The 25,771-nt window shown below is 30.9% G+C and overlaps 1 protein-coding gene across 3 annotated transcripts; it reads left to right on the plus strand.

The window, feature by feature from the left end:
- The first annotated feature begins 8,989 nt into the window (after positions 1–8,989).
- On the plus strand, positions 8,990–24,539 carry LOC127712624 (uncharacterized). Of its 3 annotated transcripts, none has more exons than XM_052219184.1 (10): positions 8,990–9,131; positions 11,792–11,918; positions 12,680–12,991; positions 13,609–13,724; positions 14,539–14,719; positions 16,428–16,556; positions 17,746–17,853; positions 19,439–19,558; positions 20,912–20,968; positions 21,839–24,539. In XM_052219184.1, the coding sequence occupies exons 2-10, from the start codon at positions 11,840–11,842 to the stop codon at positions 21,922–21,924; spliced, it is 1,188 nt and encodes a 395-aa protein (XP_052075144.1). In that variant the 5' UTR covers positions 8,990–9,131; positions 11,792–11,839; the 3' UTR covers positions 21,925–24,539. The 3 variants fall into 3 exon arrangements, with proteins under 3 accessions (XP_052075144.1, XP_052075143.1, XP_052075145.1); XM_052219183.1 differs by lacking the exon at positions 8,990–9,131 and adding an exon at positions 9,301–9,840; XM_052219185.1 differs by lacking the exons at positions 8,990–9,131; positions 12,680–12,991 and adding an exon at positions 9,322–9,840.
- Positions 24,540–25,771: the final 1,232 nt, after the last annotated feature.

Here is a 25,771-nt window from a genome sequence, read left to right on the forward strand (position 1 = left end):
TTTAAGCGTTGCACAAGAACATATGACAAAATTTTAAAATCTATATTAAGAAGGATATTGGGCGATAGTTTTCCAAAAGTAAAGGATCCCCCTTTTTGAATATCAAAGTTAATATACTAGTACGTTGTGAATATGAAAGACTGTTTCTATCGTATCCTGTATTTAAGACATGTACCAGTAGTGATTTAAGTTTATTCCCAAAAAATCTATAAAATTCTACCGTAAGTCCATCAAGACCCGGAGATTTATTTAATTTCATTTTAAAGATACCATGTGTGCATTCCTCCACTGTAATTTTCCCATTTCATATCAGTTTATCATTTTCATCAACTCTATTTTCTAATTTTGTATCGCTGATACATTCTTCTGTTAAATACTTATTTAAACTTTTTTTTATTATACAAGTTTCCATAATAATCTTTTATTTTGTTTAAAAGTTTCTCTTGATCCGAAATTATTTCCCCATTATCTCCCATTAGCTTACTTATCGATTGTTTTACTTGTCTTTTTTTTTCTAACCCGAGGAAGTAAGAGTGATTTTTTCCACCAAACTCTACCCATTTTTCTCTAGATCTCACTTGAGCTCCTTTCGTTTTTCCTTCATATATCTTATTTAACTCTTCTTCAATACCATTTATTTCTTTTTCTATTTCATTGTCATCTATATTTGTCTTGTCACTTAATTTTGTTTTTTCTTCTAAGTCTTTTTCCAAAGTATATCTCCGCCCCTTGGTTAACTTTGCTTTATTTTTACAGTAATTTGTTGTTACTTCCCTTACCGCGATTTTGAAACTATCCCATAATTATCTACACTTGTAGAATTTTGTAAAATAAAACTGGCTGTTATTCGGTCTAACTCTTAAAGAACTTAAAATTTTAAAGTACATGTATATAAAAGAAGAAACAAATGGTTTCTTTTTATAATAGATAAATATATAGTATATGAGGGTCTGATTAATGGGTCCTTCATTTTTGTTAATACTTTTCGCCCAGTACATTGTATTTTCTATTCTTTATCTTTTTGGTCCCTTTATTTTCTTTTTGCCCATTTTTCTCTATTCTGTAAACCCCAATCCACACCATCGGATAAGGGGTATATTTTGTGATATTTACTAAAATAACAATTTGTTGCCTTGATAGAGTAAAATAATTTCAAAATACATTTTTATTTTGAAATAGTTCATTTGTTTCTGGTGATTGTCTTATGGAAGCTTATACAACATCCACTTTGAGTTTGACTTTTTAGTAATAGATCATTTCTAGTAAGCATAGAATTGCTTAATTTATTTACTTTATTAATTTTGTATGTACAGGTCGTTGGTTCATGTCTGCCGTATTTTTTTTTTTTGTAAATTGTTTTGTTTTTAATTAGTCCTTTACTTTTCTCAATTGAACTGTTTCATAGCTGACTATACAGAATGGGTTTTCTCATTGTTGAAGGCCATACATGTGCCTATAATTGCTTACATCCACTTTATTTAAACTATTTGGAAACTTGTCTCATTGGTAATCGTAACACATCTCATTTTTTTTATATAGTACAAGAAGCCATGTGTTAAAATTCAAATAATTTTCACTGAAATATTTTATCATTTTATTTAGTTCAGCAGAGCATTTTTTCTTCCTCCATTGGATTTGACATTTGTTGGTCTTGTTGTGTTAAGTCTATTTCTTTTTTAGGAACCAGTGGTTTCGGACATGTAATGTTCTTAGCTGAATCTGAGTAGCAGTGCTGTCTTATCTGCTCATATAAATACCACTGCCTGGCAGGTTCAAGTCCTTTCATGTTAGATGGTTGAGGAAGCTCACCTCCTGGTGGAGTTTTAGTTTTGCATTTCAGTAAATTGAATGTATATGATTCTGATGATGCATTTTCTCTGCATGTTACTACTCCTGGGTGTTGTGAATCCATGTAAAAATGATGATAATCAGTTATATGTTTCAAAGTTTTAAAGTACTGTTGCAAATAAGGCTTCCATTCATAAAACATAACAGGATCTTCTATATTTCCTACAACTTGTGGTATGTGTATCCATTTCTGCTGGACCTTGTCACAGTTTCAGGTACCTGCCTGTAATAAAACAAAGAACAATAAATCAACTGCAAGACTATTCATCAATGATTTGAGAGTACTAACAAATACATACAGATTTAAAAAAAGAAAATTTGAAAAGGTGACTCTACAGTAAAATACAGCCAAACATCAAATACAGATGACAATAATATGCAGGTCAGATAAATCTATAACTTTAGAAACTAACTCAGGTAAAAACTGGATATGCTTTCCATGCTTGAATCAATTATGAGTACATTTTGTAATTTGTGTACAAAATAAAACATTTAAGAAACTAATGTTATTTCATTAATCCAATCAAAACTAATCAAGGTTTCATATGTGTAAGAGTTATTGCCCTTTGATCATATTGAATAGGTGAAATATTGACTATTTGAAATGACTTTAGAAAAAACCATTGATAGTTCTATCTAAAATCAAGTAATAATGTTTAATACATGTACTTGTATACTAAATTGTAGTTTTGATTATTATATAAACTACCATTATCTACCACTACTATCCAGTGTGACTTCCAAACACCAAAATGCAATCAGGCTCAAATTTGGTATGTCCTGCAATCATCATCGAGTATTCTATGCTTTTGTGTAATCCTGGCAAAACAAAAATAAAAATTCTATTACAAAAAATACTTATTTCAAAAAAGCAAATACCAAAATGAGAAAGTTAACAACATACCAGTAACTAAAATTGTCATACTAGAAATAAATATTGTATGCAAAATATATACATCTGTACATATCACTTATAAAAATAAATAAATCTTTTGAATGTTGATAAAATGAAATGTAATTGATTCTAATCACAGAACTATCACAATAACATACTCTGCATACATTGTTTAGTCTCAATCTAAAAAAATACTGATAGAATAAAATCATTATTGTTTATTTAAAAAGAGAATTTTTAACTTTTATCAATAAATTGTTGTCTTGGTTATAGTTTGAATATAATATCACACTGTGTGAAATAATGTGACATAATCAAATAATAGTTACCTGTCATTACTCTCCATAATTCATACCATAATACTACATTATTCTTGTTCTGACCAGTGCAGTTGTCAAAATGGATTTTAGCATCAGTCTTTCCATGACCAAATTTGTTGAAATAGTGATGCACCATACTAACAACAGAGTGTGCTTCTTTGCCAACACTTTCAGCTTCATCAATCAAATAGAAACTTTGCTTTCCTATAAAACATTATATACAAAATTTACCATTAGCCATTTTGAAACATGTAAAACAAAAGCATACATATCTAATACAATAGTATATTCACAAAGTACAATTTAGCATGTACATGATGTGTGCAACAGAGGTAAATAAATAAAGATAAATCATGTTTAAGAAATCTATTTCCATATACATGTATATTGCAAATGGATGGTATTTTTGTTCGAGCATATTGTTTTTCTTTAATTGTTTAACATTTCTTACCGATATAACATGTAACTTTTATTATTCTTCCCTTATTTTATTTATTTTGTATTTACATTGTGTCATAGGTCAAATTTATTTGTTCAGTGTATGTTCAATGGTGTTAATATGTCCTTTGATTGAGTTAAGCTATTTCCGTTGATATTTTATAGTGTGTCTTTCTATGTTGTGATGTTACACTATTGTTTCAGAAAAAGGGTGAAGGTTTGGTACCATTAAAACGTTTAAACCCGCTGCATTTGTTTGCACCTGTCCTAAGTCAGGAATCTGATGTTCAGTAGTAGTTGTTTGTTGATGTGGTTCATAAGTGTTTCTCGTTTCTCGTTTTTTATATAGATTAGTACTGTGACCTATAATGGTTTACTTTTATAAATTTTGACTTGGATGGAGATTTGTCTCATTGGCACTCATACCACATCTTCTTATATCTATGTATAAACTACTCAATACATACATGAATCATAAGGGTATTGTTATTTATATCAGAGTTTTTGGCGTTGAAAACTGCACCTTATAATGATCATGTACACCAAATATATATTTGTATGTCCAGTGATTATTTACATCAGTCTTTTTTTAAACTATAAATTATAATAAATCACATGTGCATGTTACTGTTTCTAACTATCAAAAGCATATATTTAATGGAATAAAGAACCAATAAAAAATTACCAGCCTCCAAACACATTACATTTTCTTGGTGTTTTGAAATAAATGGGTCCCACTTGCTGAGCATGGTGAGGAAAGTGGACTTGTTGGGCATAATCCCAGGAATAGTGTAGAGTGGTCTGTACTGACTGTGGAGAATTTCCTGTAAAACTCATGTAAGAGTTAACAAGTAAATAAATAAGTTTGAGGATAGCCTGTTCATTAAAAGCTTTTGCCATTTAATAAAAAAATATTCCTGCAGTCATGGTAGTACAATTGAATCTAATTTACCTAATCCAAGTCATATTTAGTCCAAAAAGGATATACATAAATATTGTATATTGAGACATGTACATATTTACATGTATGTTTACATTGTAGAAGTAGAAGTGTCAAGATTGTGTATGTTATTAACATGATTAATATGATTAATGGTTGTCTCGAATAAAATTGACCAATTATATACAACTGAATGTACTGTACATGTGAACAAAAGTCTGGAATACATGAATTACATATAAATATATATATATATATATATATACTACTGTTTTACATATGAATAAAATTCATGCACTGACTATTTGGTAAGGACTTTAAACATATTATATAAATAATAATAAAAATATTCAAAAGTGTGTTTTATGATTATGAACAGATATTTAGGAGAGACATAAAGAGATATATGTAAAATAAATACAGAAGTCGTACTTTGGTGGAATAAATCATTTAACCTTTATATATATATATGGTGTACAAAAATCTTTGCACCTTTGTTTGCGGTATACCATCTTTGCCCCAAGTTTATTGTTTTCTGTTTGATATTAAATGTATGATTAAGATCCATTTATTACACCTTGTGATCCGTTTATTTGGCAATCGCCAATGGCAGTCAGCAGGGTTTAAGAACATTTGTTGTTCGACCTGTTAGTATAATGCGTTTTGTTAAAATATACTTTTCCACTCTTTTTGGTCTTTTGGAAAATGTTGTTTGTGCTGTATTTAGACCCCTCTAACAAGAAATTTGTTTTGCATGCACACGTATAAAAATTGCAGTTTTTATCCAACGCAATCATAGGTTTGCACGTTGTTTTCAATTTAGACTTGTTTATATTTTTCCGTTTGGGCTTGTATTATATTTGCCTTCGTGTTTATATGATCCGTTAATCCTAATTTGACTCCTCAAAATTCAAGAGTCTATCCTAAATTGAGGTAAATTACCTGGTCTTCCAAATACTGTTTTGACTCCTAACATCACTGAAGAGACTTTAATTGTCGAAATCCGGACATGGTGTACAAAAATCTTTGCACCTTTGTTTGCGGTATACCATCTTTGCCCCAAGTTTATTGTTTTCTGTTTGGTATTAAATTTATAATTAAGATCCACTTATTACACCTTGTGATCCGTTTATTTGGCAATTGCCAATGGCAGTCAGCAGGGTTTAAGAACATTTGTTGTTCGACCTGTTAGTCAAATGCGTTTTGTTAAAATATACTTTTCCACTCTTTTGGTCTTTTGGAAAATTTTGTTTGTGCTGTATTTAGACTCCTCTAACAAGAAATTTGTTTTGCATGCACACGTATAAAAAGTGCGGTTTTTATCCAACGCAATCATAGGTTTGAACGTTGTTTTCAATTTAGACTTGTATATATATATATATATATATCTAAATAAAAAAGTCCAATATTTCCGGATAATGCATATATTATTTAATATTCACTAGTACTTTCATGTTTTACAACTATCTTCAGATGAAAGGCGAATAATTGTAACTATGAGACGGTAGTGAAGTACGTAACGTCATAAACAATTACAAAAGGGAGATAAACGTTCTAAAGTTTTGTCTTGGAGAAGATTCAAAATTAAGTACCCTTATAAGCCAAGAAACGTTGGTACAAGGCAAACGGCTACCTAAGAACTTAAAACGTCTACTGACCCGTGCCAAGTTCGACCCAATCGAAAGGAAAAAACAATTCGATGTGTCGAAATGCACAGATTCTCGTTGTGGCACATGTGCATACATATATATCGGAAGCGAACTTAAGACAAAATGCGGACAAACGATATATGCCAATACCAACATGACGTGTAAAAGTGAAAATTTAATTTACTGCATTGAATGCTGCGGCTGCAACAAAATTTACATCGGACAAACCGGCAATAGTTTAGTGAAAAGAACACGCATTCATCGACAACACATCCAACAGCTTTTTAAAATGTTTCCGTTCTATAAAATTAATGTAGAATGTAACATTAGAAGAATCATAAAGGAACAATATTTTATAACCAAATTCAAGCCAAAACTATGTGCATTAGGCTTCCAATAGCGTTACATTTGGCTTTCCATATTTTACTTTAGAACGTTTATCTCCCTTTTGTAATTGTTTTATGACGTTACGTACTTCACTACTTTTTATCCTTTCTGAATCTTGAAATGTAAGTGCATGTTTTGGAAGTTTCCCTGTGCTAGCATGAGTTCTAGGAGATAGTCCATCTACATCGAGTGATTTTGCAATTGAAAGTAATTTCTTCTTTTCAACCCCATGGATAAAACAAAATGTCTGTCTACATACCCGCTTTCCTTTGAAATAAAACTCCAGGTATTGGCGTTGCCTTTCTTTAATTTTGTGTTTCTTGGCCTCAGTGACACTACCAGAACGCCTGTGTGCAAATAATTCAGCATTGATTATCATATCAAGTGCATCATTAGAAAGTTCCTTGAAGTGCTCTCGGAATTCAATAACGGCATCCATTTCAATGATTTGGCGACAAGGTTCGCCATACAACTCTTTGCACCCGCAAGTGTCATTTCTAAAACGGGCCTGTGCAATATATTCTCGTGTATCGTCATTAAAATACACGTTTTCAACATCAGAATTAATCTCGGACTCGGGGCATTCGTAATCGTAAAAATATAATTTGTCGACCCTATTCAACTCATTTATGAAATCATCATCTTGGTTCTACAAAATCTCAGGCAGTACTCTTCTCTGACTTGCCGAAAATCAGGTTGACACAAACATAAATAACTAAAAAAAACCCACAAAATACCGATCTAAGAAAATTAGCAGTTACTGAAAGCAAGTGTAAAGCAACACACATCGAATAGGTAAAGCATTATCTTATAGACAAAAGTATCAATCAGTACACATCCAACGGATTGCGTGTAAAGACGTCACAATTCAGAGCAAAGCATGACATTGTAACAAGTCTGCTTAATCCTGTCTTTCATCTAGTTATATATTGACATGGATAAAAATATTTGGTTGAGAACCAAACTTTCTGAACAATGTTCTCTTAAAGAACTTTTTAAATTTCATGTCCATGTAATTCATTCCTGCTGTGCCATTGTATGGATTATATGAACAAGATTAATACTTCTACGTTATGTTTGTCTCTAGTGGAGAGTTATCACTATTGAAATCTTACCTCATCTTCTTTTTTGCATTGTGATACGATTTAAGTAACACTTGTATTTTATAATATTATTTCCATTATATACATGACAGGGTATTCACTTGTTGGCTTGATTATCTCTGATTTTCAGTTGCTATTACAGGTAACAGAGACTAAATACAAGAGATAATGTAAGTCGGCAAATTGTCGTGATCGCTCGAACTTCGTGATTTCATTGCAAAACCGTAATTCTCAAAATCAAAAAAGTATCTATGATTTATATTCTTAAATAATGATACCTGCAATTCCCTATCAAAAGGCATTATTGGTATCCATATTTTAACTTCATATTTGTACTATGAAAAGTATGAACCATACCAGCAGCATTCCTCATGCTCCTTTTTCTGAGATTTCGTTCAATTTTCAAACTGTCAAATGTTTGACTATCTTTGTTCCTATAATCTTTATACTAAAAGATATATTTTTCAAACCTTTTCAACCATATCAATTAAATTGATACAACAGAAAGAAACTAAAAGAGAGGGAATGAGTCTACGTGAAAATTTTCAATGATGAGAGAGCTGACACAAATTTCAATAAATGGAGATGTCAGTTTCTTGCTTTATATTTCACTATATGACAAAGTAAATTGAATTCAGTTCATTCCGCTGATGTATATAAAATCATCAAAGATACCAAAATTGAAATTTTGTATGTACGCCCGATGCGCGTTTCGTCTACATACGACTCATCAGTGACGCTCGAATCCAAAAAAGGGAAAAAGTGCAAATAAAATACGAAGTTGAAGAGCATTGAGGACCAATAATTCCCAAAATGTTTGCCAAATACAGCTAAAGTAATATTTTCCTGTGGTAGAAGCCTTATTATTTAATATTGGAGCGTACAATTTAATTACTACCATTTCTTTTTTTATTTGATCTTTTAATATGCTTCTTTGTGTATTAAAATGAAAGGTACAAATATAAATGCACCAGCTGCTCACTTCGACAATTAATGTCTTTTCAGTGATGCTCGAGGCCAAAATATTTGAATTTGAAAAATCTTATACAAGTAGTAGAACGGATCAAACCATAAAGGACAGTACATGCTTTAAACATAGACAAATCTGGACATACATTATCATTGATATAGGCTATCTATATCAATATATGCTTTTAACATGGTGTCAATGTATGTGAAGACACACGACACAACCAACAAGGTTCATGAACTAGTTGAGGTATATGTTAATTAAGTTGCTTGAAAACTAAAAATTCCCTTGTAATTTCATTCAGGTGTTATTACATGCATTTACAAGTAAAACAAAGCTAAACAATGTAAACGTATGCTTATAGCACGTGCTAAAAATATTTTAAGATGTGTATTCAAACGAGACGGCAATCATATGATCTAAACACAGGTGAGAAGATTATCATGTGAAGACTATATATACATGTACTGTTCCAAAAGCGAGTGTAAAAATAGATTGTTTCTTTGTATTTGTATGAAGCCGAACATAATTAAGTCCACATTTCCATATACTCAATTTTAATAGAAATTTGATGAAAATTTGTAAGTACACTTTAATTTGATGCAATGTATTTATATGATTCAATTAAAATGATTGTTTGTTTAACTTTATTTATATAATTACATTATAATTATTGTCGCTAAATGGCATTTCTCTATTTCTTTTAAACAAACAAACAATTTATAAAAGATGCCGCGTTGATTGAAAAAAGTACATAAGTTCATTACCATTCAAAAACGGTTCGACTTTATTTATGTACTAAGTAATCTTTAACTCAGTAAATTTATTTTTTTCTTTTTCACTTCTGTCGTCTAATTATTATTAGGTGGATTGTATTCTGTATTTAATTATAGTAATACCACGAGTGAATCAAAATCAAAATATGATAAAAGAACAAGCAACGCATAATCATTTTATTTAACCAAGGACATTTCATCTACGGGAACCTCTGACCTCGATCATCAGCTGATGTTTGTTTATGTTTTCAATCTTGAGCCTAGAGTAAAACAATATGATTATTTTTTAAATATTGTATCATAATACAAATTAAAAGAAATTAAATAAATGAAATTGCTTCCAATATAATTCCGATGAACACTTTTAAAAGTTGTTTGCTTTTGTAAATCATTTGTTTACGTCGGCAATCAGGTGATCTTATGTTATGCTAAAAATAAACTGATCTATAAATACATATCTACTTTATGTATAACTGCGATTTGGGTTTTATTCAAATGATGGAATTTGTAAAAGGTATGTATAATTTTGATATATATAATATATGGACTTTATAACCTGTTACTGTACTGTATATAAATTCAAAATATTTATGTATATATGCATGCTAACCGTGATCTGATTCCGTGACAAGCTACATTAAAAATAAGGTCTATTAAATGCCATGTGTACATAAGTTGCTATTATTTCTCTATAAGTACCGTACACATGTTTATCTTTCACGGACGGATGTGTCAAGTGATTAATTAATTTTTTATTCGGGGGGGGGGGGGGGGGGGGGGGGGGGGGGGGGAGGAGATAAAATATATGTAGTATTCCAAACAAAAGTGTTAAAACACGGCGAAAGAAAAAAAATCTACTGTTCAATCTCCATGCCAATGCATCCATTTGGTAGAAAAAAATAGATTGATCACCGAAATTGCCAAATGAATAATGAAATACTTTTAGTGCGTTTAAAATGGAAACAAGATGGAGTCATATAGAAATGTTGATATATTGATCAATATTTAAGAGACATTTAAGTTCTTGTTATGTAAAATTTGACAGTTGTCCAAATATTGATTTTAAACAGCTGATTCCGTGCGTAAACACAAAACTGAGCATGCGCAGAATTATGAAACTGCCATGAAAACTCGTATTTTGTTGTATAAAAAATGATGTGTATGATTTAGGGGGGAGGGGTGAAGAAGAGAACTGGTAACATCGATATTTGTTTGGTAGGGGTGCCATTGTTTCCTAAAAGAACGTACCCATTTTGATATAACATTCACTGAAATTCTGTATCTTTATTTATATAAATAATAAAGACAGAATGACTTATATTCATATAAAAGAGGTAAAACATGAACCATGCTTATATACGCACTAATTCTATAGCACCACTAATTATTCATAAATATACAGGTTATATATATATGTAACACGTATAAATTGACATCGTTTGGTGCACATATATTCTATCGATATACATACCTTTGGTTTGTTGCATTTACTGCATGTTCAAGTCGTCAGATTTTAAGTGGATGTATATCATACCTCTAATCAATATGCAGTTATCAAATTAAACGTAAATGAATTTCAATATAGATGTCATTAAAAAGAAGTGTAATTTTATACAAAATCTCGCAAAATTATTACCCATATTTTTGGCACCCCGTAAACCAATAATAGGAAAGTAACCATCAACCCAACCAAACTCCCTCTTTCCTTACAACCACCAACCCCATGTATTAGTTTTATCGAGCCTGAAACGGGTCATTATCCGTCGTCCATCTTCCGTTGTCTGTCATCCGTGTTGTCAAGTATCTCCTACTCATCTATGGAACATTCTTGATTAAATTTAAATGAATGGAATCTAATTTAAAAATAAAAACGTATCCAATTATGTGTTTGATCCAAAAACAAGGCTGATGTTGCTTACATAGAACATACGGATACACATTTTTTAAATGTAATTCAAAATTTATTGTACGTAGAAACACAGAGAAGTTTTCAGTTGATGTGTTTTGTAGCAAGTCCTTTCAGGTGAGATAAATTATTTATAACACCCCTTCGCAGGTTTCAAACAACTTTGTAATCAGTAGTAATCCTAATGTAATGGTAAGTAAACATATATATGATATAAAATTAAGACTTGTTTTCAAGTTTTAATTTTTATGAATTATTTTTACTTTCCATTCAAAGCTCCGACCTTATCCTCAGTTATAAATAATTTCGGTATATGGAATATGTCGTTCTTGCCGATACACTGAGCAGGACTGACACCCGGATGTGTATGATTAGGTAGATGATTGAAATTATGCTGCGAGTTAAGAGAACGTTGTAAGGGAGATAAAAGGTAGTTAATGCCCCTAGTTGTCGTTGGCGACTTTTTGAATTTGTTTAGATAAGTGCGTCATACGGTAACTCCATTATATAGTATTTAACATTGACTCAATTGAAGAACGTTTTTTTTTTCTATTTACAGGTTTATAATTCTCTTCAAATTAATCCATTCTTGATCTGAAGTATCAAAATGAATGTAAAATATTTCCTGCTTATTTGTTTGACATATCTCACAATAATATTGAAAGTAATTTACAGTGAGGAAGGAGGTAAGAATTAGTTAAACATGACATCTTAGAATATTTTTCAGATGACAAGTAAAAAAGTATTACAAAAATACCAAACTCCAAGGCAAATTCAAAGAGGGGAGGTCTGTAAAAACTAACAAAATAAGATGTTATCATTCAACGGAGCAAGTGAAAAACAACTGCCATGTTCCTAACTCGGTACATACATTTTCAGAAGAATTGTGTTGGTCAAGCATGTTTGTATTGATAGCTAAACCTCCCACAAGTATGGCGGTTATTTATAGTTCCGTTTTATTCGCAAAATTTGTCATTTTTAGTGCACAGTCAAAAGATGATATAATTTAGTGAAAGCAGTGCTTAACTTTAACATGTACATGTATCTTTTAAATTTCATATTTAAATTCCATGCTCGATAACAAGAATAACCATGTATGTTAATCGCAACTGTATTTAAGAATGGATTATTTGGTACATGTAGTTGTGTATAATTATTAAGTTAGATTAGAACTGGCGTCATAATTTAGTTTAAGTTGCTGTAGATACAACATGCTTATTTCTAAAGGACCCCTACACCAGAAAATTTTAAAATAAATGTAGAAGAAACTATCCAACACCTTCCATCCATTTTCCAAAAAGGCAACAACATACATAGCGCTTATAAGACTATTTAGTTTGGAACCACAAATTGTATTTGTATACGTAACGGGTTTAAATGGTGACTTGATTATCATCTCTGTCAGCTGTTGCAATAGTGATTTAATACTTCTAATTATTATTTCCAGTTTTCTGTGGTGTAAATTCCAATCCAGCTGTGTTTGGAAAAGATGTCAGTATTTCCTGCATATACAATGGTTCAAATACTTGTATTGAAAACCGTACAAGAACGTGGACGAAAGGACAAAACAAAGATTTTCTTATGATGGATGGCCATCCATCACCTACAGCAGAAAGATATAAGGAAAATGTCCTATCCTGTTCAGAAGTCGAACTAGAAATATCAAACCTTTCTTCTGATGACTTAGACAACTATCAATGCTATATTGATTTTAAAGAATGCGAATTGCCTTTAAATTTAGATCCATATAAGTATGAATGTAAGTTAAATTGAACTTACATTGTAGATTTATGCCATTAAAAGAGGGGTGAAAGATACCAGAGGGACAGTCAAACTCATGGCTAAAAAATAAAAAAAGACAAACAGACAGAACAATTGTCTGGTCTATGGGTCTTTTATAGATAAGCATGTTAAAAGTCGAATAACATAAACACCAACCAAACAATTCAAAATAGAACGTTCCTTATCAAATGGCAAAATCAGAAGCTCATACGCATCGAACGAATTAAAAACAACTATCATATTCCAGCATTGTTACGAGCATCATTTTCTTATATGGAAAATGTTAGATTAAGCCTGGTTTATAACTAGCTATACCTCTCACGCATAGAAGTCAATTATATTAACTTTTATCTTTACACATTATACAATGGGATGATTTGAATAGTAAAGCATCAATACAATTTGTTATGCTTTCATGATCAAATATAGTAATCGCTGCAATCTAACACGTGCACATTCGAAACACAGATTGATATCACGCCAGGACATAAAGTACTCTGCATATTGTAATTTGACGACGACATGGTGACAAACCGTAAAAAAAATTGTTAAAATTTTTTTCTACACAAATAAATATGTATTTTTTTTTTGCAGATCATCCCCATGGTGAAGAAATAAAAACAAATTTCTCTTTATCAAATGACGAATTCTCCTTTTTTATTGAAATGTTCCCTGTTTATCCTATTCCCATGTGCACAGTATTCTTTGGTGTGAGTATCTTAAATTGATATACGAATTAAAATTCAATAGGATGCATTACCATTTTCTCATATATGTATATTCTTTTAATTCATGTTATTGGTAATTTTAGTCGTTAAACAAAATAAATACGGATATCTGTTCTTAGGAAAAAATCCGCTTACTTTATAGTATTACCATTTTTAGTGGATGACATAAACTTGACCCAAACAACTGATTTGACCACAACTTCATGGTAAATTACGTCACTCAAACCCTGAGTTGTGGCAGTGTGTGGATTCGCATGGCGAGCAATAAATGCATAGCAAAATATGCTTATCCTGGCAACACACCCTGTCATGCTCCTCTCCGATGTCATACTTTTCCCTATTAAGAGTTTGCTTAAAACATTTTTTCGTATCTTTTGTCTAAGATTCCAGGTTTAAGCATTTCTCATGAAGGTATATCGAGAAAAGTGTCTCTGGCGCAGGACATTTATCAAGTGTAATTTCATTCGTAATGGATAGATGATATTTAAACAGATGCACTGATAAAATAAAACATATTACCTGATTGCCATGGCAAGGTGGACATTCAAAATTCTAAATAAAGCATTCTTTATGTGTGAATATCTGTTTTTCTTAGAAGTGTTTCCTGTAATCATGAAACCTATCATCTCAAAATCAAAAAAAAGTTTATTTAAAAGATAGGACATAATCTCTAAGAATATTTTGTTTTTAATGTACAGTATAGATTTAGTCTACAGCTGATCATTTTTTGTAATGTTTGTTTCATCTAGAGTGAACGATACGCTAGATCAGGCTAATGTTATCTTCAATATTTCAGAATATGCCAATGACAGATTTTTTTAAACAGAAAACACAAAAAATTGGACATTTTTATCAATCAAAACTGAACCTGGAATTCAAGGCGTCGGGAATAATCTGTCCGATAACGGCAAATGCAACTTGCAAAATAGGTCAAACAGAAATTTCTCTTTTGAAATTCGAATTAAAAAACTGTTCAGGTAAGTTTTCTAAAATCTATTTCATGTTTACATATTTTACACAGTTTTTATAACCTGACATGATCAGTTGATTATTTTTTTCATGATATAGATATTATATATATATATATATCTCTAAAAAACAGTTGGTACATGTTTACTTAAATTGTGATAGTTGTACAAACCCACTTGAACGAAGTAGATCTAGTTCAATCTCATTCAAAACAAATATCATTACACTATGCATATAATTAAACTGAAATTAAATACTCCTTTTCTAAAAATTATCATTAATGTTGTCGTCTAAATCAGAGACCTATTCTAAAAATGTACTGACGTATTGTCGCCTAAATAACTACTAGGTATCTGTCAGATTTCAATTCAAATCCTAACATTTTACATCAATATCAAAACTCGACTGCCTTATGGCCTGTACTACTAGTATAATTCTAAATTGAATGCTGGTTACATGCCTTTTTTTTTTACTGTATTTTTTTTATGATAACGATAAAGGTAAACACCTCTTTTGATGTATATGGTCTTTTTGATACTACTTAATAGTTATTTCCGTAAAATTGGGTTTTATTTCAGTTGAAATTGACACTGATAAACAACACTGTATTACAATTACGATGGTTTAGTTTCAAAAATGCTTACATGAGAAGAGACATACCGTTTACACCTTTCTATTTCATTAGCAGAATACATCTACTCACTTTACACTTTGTCGATTAAAAGACTTATATTATAAAAAGAATTGAAATGTCGCCACCAATAATCCAGTTTTCGCTACAATATCTCAATATCATATAACAATTATGATAAGTAAATGTAGCATAAGTCCAATACTTACCATTTTTCTACTTAGTAATATCGCTGAGTATACCATCTTATACTGCATAGATAATTTTGGAATAACACAATTGATGGATCCATGGCAAGGTTCGATATTTGCTTTATACTTCAAATGGTCCCGTTGTATGCTGTTCTGGAGGCATCATTGGTGGAGCCAACTCTGATATTATGTCAGGATAGGGATAACCACTAGTTGTTAGACTGTGATATTGGTATTAGGTTGTATCCACTGACTTGTCTGGCTTTGACTTCCTATTCATAGTCAATTGACTTTTAAATTTTTTCAAGTTAAATTTGTGGTTGAGTAAGACAAAGAAGATATAATAAGAAGAAGGCGATCATGTATGTGCTCTGAAGTTGTGGAATATCTTTGGTTTCTAATTAGATGATTTGGCCCCTTTTCCTCAATATTTCTGTCAATTTACCAAAAGACTTTTGCATATTGTACATGTTAAAGGACATTAGGTTAGTAAAAACGGGGCGACATTCCGAAAGTATATGATGTGCAGATGCTGTTAGCATTGGGGAAACGTATTTCCATGGATTTATCTGAGCTTAACTCTTAAGACCCCTTCCACTGCCTTAGAAAGTTTATTATTGTTACATGTTTGAAATTTTCCTTTACATTTCAGCCTTTGCCAAGGATATCAGACAAGTGTTCGATGTGTGTTTAAAACAATATTTTGAATTTGGTAACATAAACATTTTATACTTCACTCATTAAACATTTGTTAAATTGAATACACAAAGTTTTGCTAAGTTTTCATTACTTTTTAGTAGTTTCATAACCATGCGCAAATAAATGCCATAATTTATGGTGGATTCTAAATCAATTATGAATAAATATCAACCTTTAATTTCTTTCTATTTTTAGACATAGAAATGCAAGTATCATTGACACTGACCTCGACAGAGAAGGCGATTGTATGTATTTTAACTATCATATGTCTTGCACTTGTCCTTTGGAGCATGTGTCGGAACAGGACGCTGATACAAAAGACTTGTAATTAATATTTTTACAATATATGCACAGACGAATGATTTGGAACAAAATCGCATTTTAGAAACTCCGATATGATTTGATTACATATTGGTTAGAGTCGTGTCGAATATTTTTTAAACCTTTCTTCCGAATGATGAGAATGACCGATACAAGTTTTTGTTTAAGACATGTTTTGAAAAACACTATTCAACTTTTAATCTAGTACAAAATTAAAGTACATTATAGAATCAAATGCAAAAATAACACGTTTATAAAAATACATGTGTGTGTTCTTTCTCTTAACAGTCATAACTCTTACTTCGTAATAGACAAACTGTTAACACAATTATCTCTAATCAATTCGTTTCTATCGTTTATCTTCATACTATATGGAAATTATTATCTCATTGGTGTGCTCCTGACCAAAACCTGGCTTCAGACACATTTCAGAGTATTTAGGAGGCAAAAAACATCAAAATATTGACGCTAAATGTATAAGTGTACGTTCAAAATTACGCATCGGTTGACTGTTATGTTGTGTTTGTGTTTCAACTCACTTGCGAAATGCTTTGGGGTTTTAGAAGTTTTGACCCCACAAAATCCGTTTTTTCTGTAAAAGTACTGATTGTGACGTTTGGATTTAGTGGGTGATGCATGCATGGCAATTATATTTTACCTGTCGAATCCCGCCCCTGTTCGAATTCTTCCTTATCATGATTAGACTCTTCTTAATGAATGTATAAAATTTTAAATACCGAATAATTACTCTATGTTCAATTTCCGTCATTCATGAATATAAGCACTGATGGAAATTTTATTTTACATTAATAAGTATAACAATATATCTATATTAACTCGGTGATAAGAAAAATAAAAATAAGAAATAATTAGGCATTGTTCCCTGAGCAACAATCCACATGAGTATATTCAAATATATTGTACGTTTATCTCTTCTACAATAGTACTTATAATGGCGTTATGTGTTTTTACGTGTTTTATGTTGCACACATACCTGGGTAATGGTTTGAAGATATTTATGAAGATTGTCCTCAAATTTATTTTTACAACAAACTTCTGTGTCATCTATCGTATCGATGTGTTTAACATCTTTATAAGAATAATTTTTATAAAAGAAAACTTGTCCTTTTTTTATATTTGAGGTCTCTTATTGCCTAATTGTGTTGATATCATTATAAATTTGTTATTCCAGACAAGGAACTTTCAGACCGAAATGTATGGGACATCAGGCGACCATTGCTAGCTGTACTGGCAACATTTGGATCGATGTCTGGTGATATTTTAACATTTACAAAAATAGGTAAGCGAACCAAAATTATTTAACAGGTAAAAATATATTTTATCAGAGTCAATTGATGAAAAAAAAAAGTTATAATAAATTGGAACCAGTCAGAATCCTGTTAGTCCGTGGTTTTCGTTTGCTGTTTAACGTATTTGTTTTTCGTTCATTATTTTTGTACAGAAATTAGGCAGTAAGAATTCTCGTTTGAATTGTTTTATATTTGCTATTTTGGTGCCTTTTATAGCTGACTATGCTTTGCTCATTATTGAAAGCCATACAATGTCATATAGTAGTTAATTTCTGTGATATTTGGTCTCTTGAGGAGAGTTGTCTCATTGCCAATCATACCAAATTTTATATATATGGCCGTTTCCGGATTTCTCCGCAAAAATTTCTCTCAGTTTAAAATATAACAAAAAGGTTTTACTGAGTTGATAACATAACAAACGACCATCTTTGAAAACGTCTAGTATTGATTGTTCAAAACAAAATCCGAATTCTATACCATCATTGACTGACTTATAAAATGATTGTAGGTTTTCTTGAGTTTACCATATTTATGTATACTGAGACTTTCAACAAGATTTTATATTTTGTTTAAAAGTGGTTATTTTGTTGTTGTTGTTTTGACAAGTAATTCAAATAGAACTTTGTAGCCCTTCAAACTGACTTGATATAAATGATAACAGTTAAAATGTATGCCTGCTTCATATCCTGATTTACGTCAATCATGCATGAAAGAATAAACGGCAATTTATACGATGATATCTCTGCTCAGATATAAAAAGCGGCATAACGAATAGATTGAAAAAAGCCTTTCAACAAAACAGAAGATTTCAGCTTCATAAATGAAATTAAGTGTGAACTTTACATTTACAAGTACGATATTCCAGCCCCCCTGAGTGTAGAATATAATTCTCCCACTAGATACGATATTCCAGATCTTTCGTTACGTATCATGATGTCCTTGATGGAAGGTTACTACTAACATGGAAGCTAGAAACCTTAAGTCAGGGATTTAGCGGAAAAATTCAAATGATCCTTTTGAAAACTTTACTGACGCTGTCATGCGTTGGGTGATAGATATAGAATTACAGATGGCTATGAATATGTTTAAATTGTCGATACCAAAATTATAACTTCTTTTTCTAGAATAGGAAATCACTGAATGACAATTATCACCAAATTTGTACTTACATAAGTAGCATGATGGTTGTCACATGTGGATCAGAATTAGCTTACCACTTACGAGTACCTGAGTTCTCTTCTAGTTGGTATAAAAGTGGTCCGTGTTTCTCTTGATTTTTAAAGCTTTGTTACTTGGACTTTTTAGAAAAAAAATAGTGTTCTCAAATTTCATTGTCGGTCAATATTAAAGGTTAGAAAGTTACATAACCGATGGTTTATTTATTTTATAATGTCGTAGCGTTAAAAGAGACTTCATTACTAACCCATTTTTTGAGTGATGCCTTATGACTTGAATTAACTCATCACTGTATTATATAGAAGACCGATTGGTGTCAAATGTTGAGAAGCATCTGCCCACCCTTTCGTACCGATATTTCATGGAAAAAAGTCTTTTGTATATTATTGTTTATTTCAGTTGAAGATAACCAAATGCTATTTCTCTGTTTTGCTCTTGCCCTTTTGTTGACCTTTGCATCGTTGGTTCTTCTAAGTAATACGAATACTATTAGCATACGCGAAGGAGTCAGAAAATCTTGTAAGTATAAACATAATCGAGTATTGCTTTGAATTTCACTTATTCTCAACAAAATGATCTGTATTCTTAGTTAAGACGATCTTGTGGTGTAGGTTTGTCCTTATGCCCTTTTTGTTTTATAAAGCGATAAACCTTTGTCACTTCCAAACGATTTGAAGAAAGTCAACCTTATGAAGACTACTTTTACGGAAAACTGCTTGACTGATTTTAGAACGATTATATCTTTAATGAAACGATCTATTCTGTTCAAATTGGTCGAGATGCATTTGTATCATTAGTACACACAAACCAATAGTGTGTATGAAGAAACTATGTATTACTCACACTTATATTTTTCATAGCCGACAATCCAAACGTGTATTACGTGCACCTATTTTTGTCATAGGCAACACTCCAAACAGCAAATACACCATTTCACATTTTGTTTTCAAAGTCGGAGATCTAACTCCAGGTCTAGCATGCTATAAGGAAAGCATCCTTTTGTTGTTCCTGATTGATGTCAAATAATTAAAGAACAGTTTTCTTAACATTTAGGTTGCAGCAACTTTATTTCTTGAATCAAATGAAACATTAAGTGTGTTCTGGTCACAGGCATTATCTGTTATAGTCTTTTTGTCCCAACTTCTTAAATTTGCAAATTTTGGATTTTCATGCTTTTCATTTTCGTTGATATTTTGCTTTTTATCGCAGTTTTGATATGAGCGTCATTTGTGAGACTTAAGAAGACGGATCAAAACACGTTTATTGCGAAACAAATCATAAATAAAGGCAACAGTAGTGTATATCGCTGTTCGAAAGTCATATATCGATTGAGACAAAAACAAATCCGGGTTACAAACCAGATATACTTCGTAATAACATAAACGGTACCAATTTTTCTGCACAAGATGCGCATTTCGACAATCAATGTCTCTTCAGTGATGCTCGAGGCCAAAATATTTGAAAAACCAAAGCTTAATAAAAATACGAAGAGCTATAATCCAAAAAGGACCAAAAGTATAGCCAAAGCTGGGCAAGGAATCAGAGCTTTGCATGAGGGAGATACATTCCTTAACTTTAAATAATTTCCAAAATTTTGTAGCAGCAAATTTTAATAACGTGTATAGCTGGAAACTGTCTTCTTTAAGACGCATACTTATTCCTTTATATGATTTATTTACATATCAAATATTTACTTCCTTAGAATGATTATGGACCTTACAATGACTCACTTAATCGTGAAATGTTAGTAAAAAGCGTTTTATGCGGTAATTATGAGGATTCCTGTCATCCCGCGGCCTTGTAATGTATTATTTAATTGATATAAATTATTTCCTCTTTCATATTTCATATAAAATGTTTCTTGCCTTTCAGTCGAACGGTTTATAGAAAAATTTGAAAACTGTATTAACAGAGAGCAGAACACCATTGGTAATATATATTTATATTTTTACAACTTTTGTAAAGTACTAGTATACTTTTCAGGGTTTACTATGTACCATAATATTAGAATTTCGCACACTTCAACAATGAATTGAGCATCACCCTGTATACATTTTCAGACCTTTGCAAAAAATCTGGAAGGGTTTCGGAGTTGACATGTTTATTTCGGTCCCAAAACAACAGATTCACATGTTCCTTTTAAAGGTACAAATATCTAGTTTGTAATATAATGCAAGCCAGGTTTACTTATTTAATTAATTTTGGCAATTTGTTCACGTTAAATGCCTCCGAAAATAAAGCAACTATTAGTCAATCGATATGCGATATACATTTGTAATAGTATTGTTCCCTTTATTCCCTTTATTAGATGAAAAGGGAAAGGAATGTCATTAATTGTGTCAATGATTTATATATAATTTACCTTTTTGCATTATACAAAACATAATGTTGTTGGTAGATTTTTAGTTACCTTTGTTGAATAAATATAAAACATTTTAAACAGTCGATCCTATTCAACGAATGCAGGGTCTAAAGCTTTTATTCATTTTGTCGTTAATTGAATAAAAAAATAATAACACCCTGACGAATCTCTCTAATATAATTGTATCTTGTGCATTTTCCTTAGTTTCTCTTCACCGTTTAAGTACAATGTACTTTAAACTGAAATTATACTTTCCAAGTATTAACTACAAAAGAAAATAACAAGTAACTATGATTCACGTTTTAAACAGATATTGCACATATACCAAGTTCTAATAATCATACAATTCTTTAAGCTTTAGCTCAAATCATTTCACATCAATACTGCTTGCATTTCATTTCAAATCAATTCGGTAGATGGTATTTTATTTATTTCAGAATACGATGCTGCTAACACAGATAATCATGATGACACAGCAAGAGGACAGCCTGTTATGTGTTTCGGATTCATTGTACAGTGTTGATGATGTGTTAGACTGGTACCCGGCCGTTATTGAAATTCTTCGCAATACCGAAGGCATACTGAATATTTTACGGAGGGAACCAACTTTATGATGTGTAAATACATGTAGTTAATATCTTATATAAGTGTATTTATGCCTAAGAACACAAGTTTAACGAAACTTCACTTTTATTTAAACGTCATATGGATTGTAGGTCCGACTGATTCCTTTAACTTCAATCTAGTTTGTCAATCACTGTAATAGTTTGTTTGGATCTATGTATATAAGACTGGGTTATTTTGAGGAAAAGGTTTAATTCGGTTCTTATTAAGCATCTAATAAACTCTGGGACAAGTTTTTAATCCTGTTGAGTGCAACAGTTGTGACCTTAATGTTTACGGGTAATTCAATATAAAGTTGATAAATTCGTTGGTATTGGTTCCCTGATATTTGTCCTTAAACCTTTTACACTCAGCGGAATTGCAAACTTGTCTCGGAAACTGATATCTCATGAAATATAAAGAAAATTGAATTTCATTTGAAAGAGGTATGCTAGATTCAGTTTTATCTCTCATATTATTACATGAAACTGAATAAAGTAATTTTCTATAAAAAGAAAAAAACACCCGAAAATATAATTGTTCTGGGTTTGTTTTTATCATTTATGTACAAAAATTTCAAAAAAAGCCAAATGACGATTTGGAAAAATCTGGGTCGTGAATTTTTATATTTTTTTGGGTTAAATCTTTAGCTCGAACATGACAAAATTACATAATGATACTGGCGTTGACGTGAATGAAATCTCTAAAACGTTTTGTTGAATCATCTATTCGTAGCATTTATAACTTATAATATCTGTTATCAACCTTTTATTTATTTCATTATACATTTTTAAGAAAAATATACATTCTATTTCTTTTTTATTCATTTGTTTTAGTTTATTATTTACTGTATACACTGTACATATTGTTATGTTGTTCTATTATTTGTATTGCTGTTTTTGTTAATTGGACTCATTGATTAAATTGTGAATTGCATTGCAAAACGGACTGCGTATATATAAACAATCCCACTAGTTACGAAATGTTGTAATTACTGAATATTAATATTATTTTGTTCACAATATTTTATTTAAAAAGAAAAAAAATGGCCCAGTATGAATATTTTTAACGAAAGGTTTTGAAAGTAGTTTAACAGTAATATTACAAAATGTTTTATTTTTCAGTTGCCAAAACTAGAATATACTAAACCTAAGGCTTATTTGGCTGTAAAGCGTCTCATTTTCAAGCCTAAAACAAAATATAAAGCATATATACCTACTTGATACAATAAGTCGTGTTTTCAGTTGTAACTTGAATGGACCAATATCATTTTAGATGAATTATGTTTTGGGCAACTCCAATACTTTAGAAATAAAATGTATGTTTGAAATTTTAAATCCTCTGTAACACATTTTGAAAAAGTGTTTCAATCTAAATAAATTGCAGCTCCAATATATTACTATTATTTTTTAAATTACATTCAGTTTGGATGATAAAAATTTGCTTTAAGACTTAATTGATCTCATTATTTCTTTACACAAATCAAGTTTTTTTTATAAATGGATTGCCACATCTTGCTTTATCTAGTCCTGGAAATAATACGTTCATTTATGGTGTATTTTTGGTTATTAATTCAATAAAAGTTTATAACTAGAACGGATTTATAATGAAGAACTTCAGCAGTCTAAAGATAAGATTTAGTAAACTGGAACGGTCAAAGGTTGAAGAACAATGAATCGCAAGGAACAATACTCCAGTTGTTAGTCTTTCATCATCATTAATCTATTAGAAACATTGGAACAATACTCCAGTTGTTAGTCTTTCATCATCATTAATCTATTAGAAATATTGTTAATATGTAAATGTGTCCACTGTTTTGTAATATATTTTATTCCATGTACTTTAATTGGCTTTAACGTCGTGAACTTTGAACTTTAACAGGTGTAATGTAATAAATTTTACTGGGAAGAACAATTTATTATATTTTAGTTACGAATGTTCGCCCCTCTTGTTTTTGAACTTTCGTCAAATATTCGGAATCCTCTGGTTTTATCTATGTAGTGCTATTAAAGTCACAGCTAACCCCTACTTTTCTTTTTTACTATTTTATGATATATAGTTTTAAAAGCCGTATTTGAAAAATGCTATTAAATCCTTGTTATGTTTTCATTATTTTTGAAAGAAAAAGGATGCCAATGTTTAATGTATTTAAAGTTTAGAGAGAATTATTTCCCGCCAAATTTTCAATGTCAAGTATATCTCGGACCCTTAGTAATGTTTCTGCTTTTTAAGTTCCTTTATTTATATAAGTTATTGATATATACCAGTCTTTCAAAACGCATTTGTTTTAAGCAGAGTAGCGAACATCATAAAAGGGCATTAAAAAAAATACTAGTTCATTTTGAATGTTTATATGAATTTTACGTATTATCCTATTAACACATATTTGAAATATTTAATGTTATGCAGACTTGTTGATTTTGGATGAAAAGCCAGTTACTTTACTTACAAGTAAAGATAGTGTTTATATTTATGTATATTCTTACAATGTACAATTTGTTACTATTTGTTATTAAACTGTTTTGCTCGATGTTATTTCACATTTTTTACGTTTTGTTAAAAACCTCAAAAGCTGGTAAACTGATATCTGTCTCTAGTGTACGTTTAATATAGGTGCGGATCCATGATTTAAAAGAAAAGAGGGTGCCCGAAATGCACGTTTATGGTGATACTTGTACAAAGTTTATACAGTTATCATATATAAAGCTCCATAAGGGTCCCCTGCGCTCTTGACCCTCCCCCTGAATCCACATCTGCAATTAAATGGCATTAGGTACCAATCTCTTTTATATCTATTCGTGCATAAATTTATTATTGAAAAAGCAATAGCTACAATTTAAAGGGCGTTGAATGGAAATGAGTAGGCAAACTATGTCTCTAACGGTATCTATTGAATACTAGTAAAACATTTCGCAACTCCAAAAGTTTAAAATAGTATCTGTCTACTCTGATAGATTCAAGTTCAAACGTGTGATTATACGATGTAATGCTAGTTCTATCTTTACTATGCTCGTGAGTTTTGCAAACAAATGTGTATTTGAAGAATTGTACGACCGTCATAGACAAATAAGTGTAACTTATTTTTTTAATAAATGTGACATCAGGAAAATTCCAGATCATTCCTGATTTTAAAATTACTTTATAACAGTCAACACATTTCGAAATCAGAATTGCATACTAGACTTTCATTTGCTATTCAGGTGCATGATTCAAAATGAGAGAAAAACTTGATTGAATGTTGAGACTTGTTTTTTTTAAGGAGGTCGTTTCTACAATTAACATAACAATATAGAATAAAAAGATATTTTATGATTGCCAATGAGACAACGATCCACCAGAGACTAACTGAGTTGGGTGTTAGCAATTATAGGTCACCGTACGACCTTCAACAATGACCAGCATCCAAAACCATACAGATATAGATTGCCCCCACAATGAACAAAAATTAAACATGATACAACAACCAACACCAGATCTAGCTTAACTAAAGTGTCATAAAACTTGCATCAAAAGGTGTTGTTTTTTTTGTTACACCAGACTGAAGCTGGCAGCCACTTTTAGCAGTCAACAAAGACAGCAGCCAATTTAATAATATGTCTTAAAACCATAAAGCTCTATAAGACTCAAACATTCCAAAATTCACAAAATCTTAGTTAAATATAGCACCACCTTAAACAGCGGAATTTAACATTTTCATGGCTTGTCGTAGATTCTCAAAAGATAATAATCCGTTTTATTTATTTTCCGGTTCGGAACTTTGGCGTAGA

This window comes from Mytilus californianus, unplaced genomic scaffold, assembly GCF_021869535.1.
Source record: "Mytilus californianus isolate M0D057914Y unplaced genomic scaffold, xbMytCali1.0.p SCAF_8, whole genome shotgun sequence".
NCBI lineage: Eukaryota > Metazoa > Mollusca > Bivalvia > Mytilida > Mytilidae > Mytilus > Mytilus californianus.

Bases quoted from the DNA above. Each gene is read 5' to 3' on its own strand.
- LOC127712624 (XM_052219184.1), top strand. From the start codon at position 11,840: ATGAATGTAAAATATTTCCTGCTTATTTGTTTGACATATCTCACAATA. The intron at 13,725-14,538 runs GTGAGTATCTTA...TCAATATTTCAG, and splicing joins TGTGCACAGTATTCTTTGGT to AATATGCCAATGACAGATTT. The intron at 16,557-17,745 runs GTAATTAATATT...TTGTTATTCCAG, and splicing joins GACGCTGATACAAAAGACTT to ACAAGGAACTTTCAGACCGA.